Source organism: Orbicella franksi, chromosome 10 (genome assembly GCF_964199315.1).
Source record: "Orbicella franksi chromosome 10, jaOrbFran1.1, whole genome shotgun sequence".
Lineage (NCBI taxonomy): Eukaryota > Metazoa > Cnidaria > Anthozoa > Scleractinia > Merulinidae > Orbicella > Orbicella franksi.
Genome location: NC_138154.1, coordinates 26,544,220 through 26,554,471, shown reverse-complemented (window position 1 = coordinate 26,554,471; position 10,252 = coordinate 26,544,220). Strand labels below are relative to the sequence as shown.

Below are 10,252 nucleotides of genomic sequence, written 5' to 3'. Positions count from 1 at the left end.
CCTCCCACCCCCCTCCTTTAGCTCAAGGTCTGGATCCGCCAATGGTAATCTCTACTCAGAGGTTATAACTACCTAGTGTCAGTAGAGAACATGAAATGAAGCTTCAGTGTTAGTAGGGACAGCTCCTTCGCTGACTATTCAGGTCTTTCAACTTGTTTGGTAGATAATAAAAATGTGTAATAAAGCTGTTTGAAAGTATTGATACAGACGCAATATCTAAGTTTACCTGCGATTAATATTCCCTTGCGGTAATTATAAAATTTGTCTATAAGATGTCACAGGCAAAATCATAACGATATAAATAGCGTTTATTTAAGCGAGATAAAAAGTAACAAGCTGTAGCTAACGAAGCGAAAAAGGGTATCATGCAAATAAGATCGCAGTTGTGAATTCAAACTATACGCAAGCTATAAAGTTAGCCTCTTCGATTCTGACTGTTACGAAACGATTAAAAAGCGTGCTAAAGACCCTTGCGGAAATTTGAAGTCTTGTTTTAAATTTCTCGGCAACATTTCTGATATTTCTCATAAGAATTATATTTCGACTCCCGTGCGCTACACAATTTCATTATTTATGAACCAATCAGATGCGAGTAGATATCTTGTTCGTGTGTCCAGAATATACAGAATAGATCATTCGGCCTGGGTTAAATTTAAAGCTCAAGATTTAATTCGACATCTCCTGTGTAAATCCGTCGGCATCTTCAGTGAATGTTGGACATCGGTAATTACACTTGCTCAAAATACAAGGTCTTTTTATGGCTGGCCCTCTCGCGCGTGGTTAGCAAGGAAGTGAAATGGAACTTTGTGCTCATCTCGCCATAGCTTCTTCACACGCTTAACCATGAAATTGTCCCTTTAAAACAAGACCAAAAACTAAACTCCGTCACGTTGGCCACTTAATCTACAAACTGACTGGTTTTTACGTATGATATAATATCACAACTATTGAAAACTACTTACAACTCTTAATAACTCTTTCATGAAAATCAATGATCGTACAGTTACAGATTGCTCAGTGAGCTGACAATCAAATGCAATGCTATAATAGGTTAATAAATTTAACAGTCAAAGCTTGTGATTTATTTGCTAGTGCTTCCATAACATCTCAATTTTCCCAGAGTGTGATAGCCTCTCTGGCCGCCCGAACCATTGTCTCCAAACCTCAGCTGCATGACGGGAAGGTGGGATTTGTCTGTCAACAAACCGCTGTCCTCGCGCCACACATAATCATTCACATCGCAGTTGCATCCATATGCGATGTTTGCGCACGTGCCAGTTACTCCGCATGCGCACTTGTAAGGATAAGTGGAGTTACTTCCTCCCCAGTACGTCATCTGATCTCCATCACGTGAAACCCACCAGCCATACATGTTACCGTTCCGCAGGAGCACTGAGTCATGACATTCGTACTTGATAAACTGCTCGCAGTGGGCGGATATGGTCGTTAGGTTTCCCAGCTGGAGATGATTTGCCCCAATGTAGTGGATATCACGCTTGTAACATCCTGCAGGCCCGCATCCTTGCACCAGCGTTCTGTCTTCGCTGTCGTGACTGATGACTGTCACGCCAACATTGTTCTTGTCTGTCATGTCACAGTCAACAGTGAAAGCTATCACGCCACCCTCTCCATCAGGATCGATGACGTAAGATCCACTTGGAGTGTTGGGATCGCCCAACTTAATCTCGCTACAGCTTTTATTTTCTGCAAAGAAATGTTGAAACGTCCGATTTATGTTCGGTGTTCACCGGCTGGCTCAGAAGTTCCGCTTACTGTGTCGACTTTGGGCAAACTAATTTTTTGTTAATGCATTTTTAACCGTTTTGCGCCTTTTCCCATTTCAGGTCACTGCAACCTACCCCTAACTCCTTGTATACCCTTCTCCTCAACTAAGTTCCCTCTCTTTTAAGACTTCTCTCTAACAAGCGCCATTTTCACCTCTTATAAGATTATAAAAAAACACATAGTTTGAGGTTGCTACATCCTTTAAGCTGTAACCCGAAAGCTTCCCCCCTCCCCCACCCCCCAAAGAAAACTAAAATAATAAAAATAAAATAGTAAAAACAAATGTTTGTAAACTTATACCTCCATGTTCACAGTTTGTTCCACAGAATCCTGGCTTACAATGACAGCGATAGGAATTCAACTCATATTCAGGAACACACTCGGCACCGTTCTTGCAAGGATCGCTTTCACATGGAGACTGAAAATATTAAACAAAGAGAACATTAGTCATGATACAACTTTTCAGGGCCTGTATTGATAAGAAAGTAGACAAATTTTAGGCCTGATACAAACATCGTACCCATGGGCTGTTATAATGGAAGGTAACATTAGCGTAAAACGTCTTAGTCGAACTGAAGAGAGTGTAAAATAAATACGTTTGTCACTTACCCATGGGCTGTAATGATGGAAGGTAGCATTAGAGTGAAACTTTTTAGTTTCTCTGTACTTGTCAGTGGCCAACAACTCACACAGATAAAGACCTTTCGAGTCAGGATACGCCGCCATGTTGAACGAATAACACTTTGGTTCAGCAACACAAAGGAAAGTGCAATCAAACTGATCTTCTACCATGGACGATGTTATTTTCTCTGCCCAGAGGTAATGGAAAGGATTAGGCTTAAAATCGCCAGCGGAAAAGTCGCCTGCTGGATTTCGATAACGAGCACTGTTTTCCATAGTGTACATCATCATTAACTGGGAGGACAGAAACAACAGTAATGGCAAGAGTATCATGGTGACGCCTCCAACGAGAGCAATGTGTCGATTGAAGTGAGATAGCTCTTCGGCTTCGTAAGAACCTGTAAATTGCCTTTTATGTTTCGATATAAGCTAGGCAATGAATAAATCATTTGGTGAAACCTATATTTTCACACCTGCAAAAATAATAAAGGAGAAAAGTAGAAGTTTTAAGGAAAAAAAACTGAGAACAATTTCATGATTCCCTTTAGGTTTGAATACCTTTGCTTTTTTCTTATTTATGGAATATTCAATTAATAGATTTCTGTTTTTAAGAGCTCTTTTCCTTAGCTAAATGAGTTTATTACCAGAAAAAGCATTTGAAAATTCATGAATTATTTCCACTCAACTTAATTAGCTGAATTATTCCTGGTGAAGCGTTATCATGTTTAAGCTTAATAATTTAGAACCGAACTCTTCGCTAATAGAGAAGGTATTAATTCCATGTGGGCTAACTGAACTACAGCAAGCTGGGAAGCGATAAAAAGGATAAAACATTTTGATGGCTGCATAAAATGGCTGAATATAGCAGAAGAATTCAAGCAGAAGCTCTCTTTTTCCCTAAGTGAGTTTATTACTAGGAAAAGCATTTGAAAATTCATGAATTATTTCTGACTCAATTATCTGAATTATTTCTGGTGAAGTGTTATCATATTAAAGCTTAATAATTTAGAACCGAACTCCTCACTAATAGAGGGTATCGAAAATATCAATTCCATTAAGGCTAACTGAACTACAGCAAGCTGGGAAACGATAAAAATAATAAAACATTTTGATGGCTGCATATAAGTGAGTTTATTACTGGGAAAACCGTTTGAAAATTATTGAATTATTTCCACTCGATTAGCTGAATATTTCTGGTGAAAGCGTTATCATGTTTAAGCTTAATAATTTAGAGCCAAACTCCTCGCTAATAGAAGGTATCAATTCCATGTGGGCTAACTGAACTAGCTACAGCAAGCTGGGACGCGATAAAACATTTTAATGGCTGTATATAGCAGGAGAATTTAAGCAGAAGTACTAGAAATAGTTCAACTGTAAATATTAATCAGATTCGTGGCTGCTAGCTGCCGGTTTTACTTGAAATCTTCATGATGATGATGATGATGATTATTATTTTTCAAGTTTACCAAACTTCAGAACAACAAATTCTTGAAATGAATTAAGGTCATATTTATGCGTAGAATGGGAATGACGGCTATGTTAGCGCAAATTAGAGAACGAAACTGAACATAGTAAGTTATAAAAATAAGTTGACATGGGCTGGGGGTAGACATTTGTAATAACACAACAGTTTATAAGCAAATTAATCCAGCGAGGATTAGGACGATGTATTAAACAAAAACGTCAAGGAAACCAAACGGATTAATTCGGTAAATTATCTCCGGTTTTCCTACGCGAATAGTCACCGAGCTTTCTTGACTGGTTTTGCTACTGTTTGTTATCACAACTATTAAACTACTTACAACTCTTTATAATTGGTTAATGTAAATCAATGATCGTACCGTTGCAGAGTGCCTGGTGAGATGACAATCAAATCCAATGATAAAATAAGTTAATAAAGTCAAGTCAAAGTAATTTATTTGCTTGTGCTTCCATAACACCTCAGTTTTCCCAAAGTGTGATAGCCTTTCTCCCCGCTCGAACCACTGTTGTCTCTAAACCTCAGCTGCATGATGGGAAGGTGGGATTTGTTTGTCAACAAACCGCTGTCCTCGCGCCACACATAATCATTCGCATCGCCGTTACATTTATATGTGATGTTTGCGCACGTGCCAGTTACTCCGCATGCGCACTTGTAAGGATAAGTGGAGTTACTTCTCTCCAGTACGTCATCTGATCTCCATCACGTGAAACCCACCAGCTATACTTGAAACGGAAGATCGTTGAGCCAAATCATTCGTACTTGTTAAACTGCTTACAGTGGGCGGACATGGTCGTTAGGTTTCTTAGCTGGAGATGATTTGCCCCAGTGTGGTGGATATCGCGCTTGTAACATCCTGCAGGCAACCATCCTTGCACCAGAGTTCTGTCTTCGCCTTCGTGACTGATGACCGTCACGCTAATGTTGTTCTTGTCAGTCATGTCACAGTCAACAGTGAGAGGGGTGACGCCTTCTTTCTATCAGGATTGATGACGTAAGAATCATTTAGAGCGTTGCGATCGCTCAACTTAACATCACTACGGCTTTCATTCACTACAACAAAATATTGGAATGCTCGAGTTATGATGATATTTACAGACAGGATCCGCCTGAATTTCAAAATCCTGTTTTAGTATTCTTTCCTCCCACTTCCCGAGATTCTGGCACACAATTTATCTAGAGAAGTTAAGCCGCTCAACATTTAGGAGACATTCTCTTGAAGAGCACTTAGATAAGAGTCAAACTACTTTAGGACCCTTTGATTAATGCAATAGCTATCTATTGTAGCTTTCGTAAGAGAATCTTAAGTTAAACGTAACTGTTATCTATATCTGCTATTTGGCTACATTAAGGTCGTTATCATTAAGATACTTGATACATTGACAAGTCAAGCAGGTGTTTATTTGGTGGATATTCCATAGCACCTCAGTTTTCCCAGGGTGTGATACCCAAGCTCGTTAGGGGGGCTGATATCTCCAAACCTCAGCTGCATGACGGGAAGATGGGATTTGTTTGTCAACAAACTGCTGTCTTAGCGCCACACTCTGTCATTCTTGTCACAGTTGCATCCATATGCAGAATTTGCACAAGTGCCAGTTACCCCACATGCGCACTTGAATAAAGGAATGGAGTTCGCTCCTCCCCAATAAGCCATCTTGTCTCCATCACGTGACACCCACCGGCCAAACATGTTACCGTTGTTTAAGACCAATGCGCTTTGACATTCGTACTTGATAAACTGCTCACAGTGGGTGGGTATGACCGTTAGTTTTCCCAGCTGAAGAAGATTTATTCCAGTGTAGTGAATGTCACGTTTGTAGCAGCCTGGAGGCTCACATCCTTGCACCAGCGTTCTGTCTTCGCTGTCGTGACTGATGACTGTCACGCCAACGTTGTTCTTGTCTGTCATGTCACAGTCAACAGTGAAAGCTATCACGCCTCCTTCTCCATCAGGATCGATGACGTAAGATCCACTTGGAGTGTTGGGATCGCGCAACTTAATCTCGCTACAACTTTTATTTTCTGTAAAGAAATGTTGAAATGTCCAAGTTAGGTTTGGTGTTTACCGGCTGGCTCAGAATTCCCGCTTCCTGTGTCGACTTTGGGCAAAATTATTGTTTGTTAATGCGTTTTGAACCGTTTTGCGCCATTTTCCACATTAGTTCTGGAACCTCCCTCTACCTCCTCTTATACCGTTCTACTCTACTAAGTTCCCTGACTTTTAGGACTTCTCTCTAACAAGCGCCATTTTCACCTCTTATAAGATTATAAAAAAACACATAGTTTGAGGTTGCTACATCCTTTGAGCTGTAACCCGAAAGCTTCCCCCCACCCCCCGCCTCCCTCCCCACAAAAAGTTTCTTTTTTATGCGGGTAGGCTCTCTTACATCTATTTTTAAGCTTCCATGTTTTTTTTTTTATCTTACAATCACCCCCTTCATTCAACACACACACACCCAAGACACTGCAATTAGCTTGAAACTGCAATTAGCCTTCCTGGGGCTTTATAAATTCAGTCTTTTATTGTTGCTATATATAAGAAAACTAAAATAATAAAATAAAATAGTAAAAACAAATATATGTAAACTTATACCTCCATGTTCACAGTTTGTTCCACAGAATCCTGGCTTACAGTGACAGCGATAGGAGTTCAACTCATATTCAGGAACACACTCAGCACCGTTCTTGCAAGGACTGCTTTCACATGGAGACAGAAAATACTAAACAAAGAGAACATTAGTCATAATATACAACTTTTCAGGGCCTGTATTGATAAGAAAGCAGACAAATTGTAGGCCTGATGTAAAAATCGTACCCATGGGCTGTTATGATGGAAGGTAACATTAGGGTAAAACGTTTTAGTGTAACTGAAGAGAGTATAAAATAAATACGTTTGTCACCTACCCATGGGCTGCAATGATGAAAGGTAGCATTAGAGTGAAACGTTTTAGTTTCTCTGTACTTGTCAGTGGCCAACAACTCACACAGATAAAGACCTTTCGAGTCAGGATACGCCGCCACGTTGAACGAATAACACTTTGGTTCAGCAACACAAAGAAAAGTGCAATCAAACTGATCTTCCACCATGGACGATGTTATTTTCTCTGCCCATAGGTAATGGAAAGGATTAGGCTTAAAATCGCCAGCGGAAAAGTCGCCTGCTGGATTTCGATAAAGGGCACTGTTTTACATAGTGTACATCATCATTAACTGGGAGGACAGAAACAACGGTAATGGCAAGAGTATCATGGTGCGGGGCTGCTGACAACAATGTGTTTTTTGAAAAGTGAGACAGCTCTCCTTTAATTTAAAATATATATGAATATGGCAGCTGTGATGAATGAATGAATAATTGATTGCACGGTCTAATTAGGGGGCTGGTTCAGTGCCGGGCTAATTTTCCTTAGTAAAACTTATGGTTTTTTTACTTATTCGTACGATGTAAATTCCTGAGAACTGAATTATGTCGCTTTATATTCAACGTAGAAAAGAACACCTTTTTTTTATTAAGGATATTGTTGCACCCTAAGCAGCTTACATACCTAACCTTCAAACAACCACATTACTGAGAAAGGCCGGAAATAAGAAATTAACGAAGTCGATAACAAAAACAAGAGGAATATAGCTTACTATTGCCTGGGGTGTTTTGGACACATTTCGATTTTATCTTGTCCGTGTGAATTTTGGACCTTTCTCTTCTTCTGTTTTTTTTTTCCTTTTCTTTTCTTTTTTTTTGGTCTCAATAATGGTTTGTGAGCTCAATAGTGTTCTTATAATAACGAAAACAATTGATTTATGCATCCCATATTTCCTTTATACTTGATTAAAGCGTTAACAATTTATGAATTCCTCCTCTTTTTTAATAGAAGTTCATCACTTTTGCCGTAATAAACTAGAAAAAACAAAACAAATGGAATCTCTCCTGTTCTAGTGATGTCTGTTATTTGGCGATGATGTGTAGAACTCAAGGTAAATTGATATGTCCATGCGGAATTACGAAAATAATTAATAATTAATAATTAATAATTTTGCAAATTATTCTCATCTTTACTGTTGGTATGACGTTTATGTAAAGACGAGTAATCTACTTGAGTTTGTGTCTTCAGCCAGAACAGCCAACGTTAATGATAGCTAATTATACGGTCACTGGTAATTAAACGTGCTACTGTGCTAATACTATCTCTTAAAAAATTAATAAGTTTCAAGAGGAATTGTGAAATATTAAGAGCAGAGTAAGTTTACTTTAGGGACATGCAGACCACTTGAAAAGTGATGGGGGTGGAAGGGAAGAAACAAAAAATTCGTGCCAGGAAAGGTGACTGAAAAAAAAAAAAAATGGTGCAAAGGAGAAGTGGAGAACAAAAATTCCTGCAAAGTGAATAGCACTCTCGGGCTTACAAACTGTACTTGTTCAATACAGTCGATGGACAACTTTTATTGGTGCCAAAGTGTGGAATTCTTTACCGGATGATTTACGTTCGATGACAATTGATGAATGCTGTATATAAGAGAGCTAAATTTGTAGTGTACAGTTTTCTATGATTCACTGTAATAATTTTAAGATTTAGGACTGTTTATTGTTTATTTATTGATATAGTTAGAATGTTAGTCATTAATTGATCAAGTATGTTTTTTTTTTTATATATTTTTTATATTTTTCCCGGCATATTAGCATGACTGTATTGCTAGGAGCCTAATCAGCCTCATCAACCCGAGGTGAAATAAAGTTACTTGCTTTACTTACAACAACTTCAAAAACTTTTAGTTTCGTACTCACGCTGTTTGGGAAACTGCGACTTTTTCCCTAAAATTGTAAATACAATCTTCAGTTATATATATATATATATATATATATATATATATATATATATATATATATATATAAAGTTAAGATGCTTCGAGCCAACAGGGATGCCACGCGACAGAAGGATCCAAAAGGATTCGTAGTCCAAACCTCGAGTAATGAAATTTGTAGGCAATTGTGGAAAACGAGGACGGACAACTTCGAGCGAAAAAAATATATATATACAGTAAAAAGTCTAAGAAATCTAAAAAAAAGTTTAAAACTTTAATAAAAATAAACGTTTCGGTCAAAGACCTTCATCAGTTGCAGTGCAAGTGAATAATAAATTACAATAACCTTAAATAAGTTTACAGTATAAAAAATGACATAATATTACAAAGATGATTACATAACAGGGCGTGGTAACACATGAAAACGAAAAAATTAACCAATGATAAACAATCGGTGATTACTAAGCGAGATACTATGACAATGCGGTACAAAACTCAAAAGACACAAACCAAATAAGAATAAATAATCGAATATAATACAAATAAGATTAATATCAAAAAAGTAACGCGATTCGTCGAGTCAGCCGAAAGTGTGAAGGGACCCGCGTGTAAAATATTCAATGTTCAAAAAAGGCGGTCCCAAAATCCCCAAACAAAGCCCTTGAAACTATGCCGCGGCAAGGCACAACAGGCGCCCTAAACAGGGCCCTTAAACAACAATAATGTAATAAATTCCCCGATGGGGGCCCCTGAGAAAACCTAGCGCTAACAAAGCTAACAAGATCCAAGGTCAGGGCCTTTGAACACCTGAACTAAGATAACCGCCAAATTTGCAAGTTATTTTTGCGCTAATTGTAGTTTATTCTTTTTTTCGAGTGGAATTCCTGACGTTTATTCAAGCCAAAAGGTGCCAGAGAGAACAACTGTGCACTCCAATATGCCTCTTTAGTGATTAAAAGCTTTTCGATGTTACTTGTATTGTTTGCATTTATCTGCACTTGATCAATACACTGGAAAGAAAAGTCGTTTAAGTCGTGCGGTGTTCTGTTGAAATGCACCGCTACCTCACAAGTCTTTTTCTTGGTCAGCATAGCAGACTTGTGGTTGCGAAATCTAACTCTAAAATCTGTTGTTGTAGAGCCAATGTATTGTAAGTTACATTTCTTACACGAAGCCAAATAAATGACATTTTTTGAATCACAGGAAAGTTTCAATCGTATCTTATAGCTCTTGCCTGTTTGAAAACTTTGGAAAGAATTTGATTCAACAAAATAGTTGCGACAGAGATCACATCTTGTTCTTTTGCATTTAAAGCAACCCTTAACCTCAACAACCTCTTCAACCTTAGTGTTAGAGCCATGACGAGATGGCGCTAACAACTCCTTAAGGTTTTTAGATCTTCGAAAAGAGGCTATGATGGAATTTGGCGGAAAAAATTCTTTTAATTTGGGGTTGGATTCCAAAATACCTAGGTGTTTTCTGATGATGCGACCAACATCAGGTAAATTTGGATTAAATGTTGTTACAAATGGAAACAATTTCTTCTCAGCTTTGGCACGAGTTCTAAGTAAG

The 10,252-nt window shown here is 38.3% G+C and overlaps 1 protein-coding gene and 2 pseudogenes across 1 annotated transcript; all 3 read right to left on the bottom strand.

The window, feature by feature from the left end:
- Position 1: 1 nt before the first annotated feature.
- Positions 2-2,739, bottom strand: LOC145501905 (contactin-associated protein 1-like). Its single transcript, XM_081481296.1, has 3 exons — positions 2,395-2,739; positions 2,086-2,203; positions 2-1,704 (listed from the first exon to the last, which is right to left on the bottom strand). Exons 1-3 carry the CDS (start codon positions 2,737-2,739, stop codon positions 1,082-1,084), a joined length of 1,086 nt encoding a protein of 361 aa, XP_081337422.1. The 3' UTR covers positions 2-1,081.
- Positions 2,740-4,321: 1,582 nt separating this feature from the next.
- LOC145499494 (neurexin-4-like) lies at positions 4,322-4,827 on the bottom strand (annotated as a pseudogene).
- Positions 4,828-5,285: 458 nt separating this feature from the next.
- Positions 5,286-8,627, bottom strand: LOC145499495 (contactin-associated protein-like 2; annotated as a pseudogene).
- Positions 8,628-10,252: the final 1,625 nt, after the last annotated feature.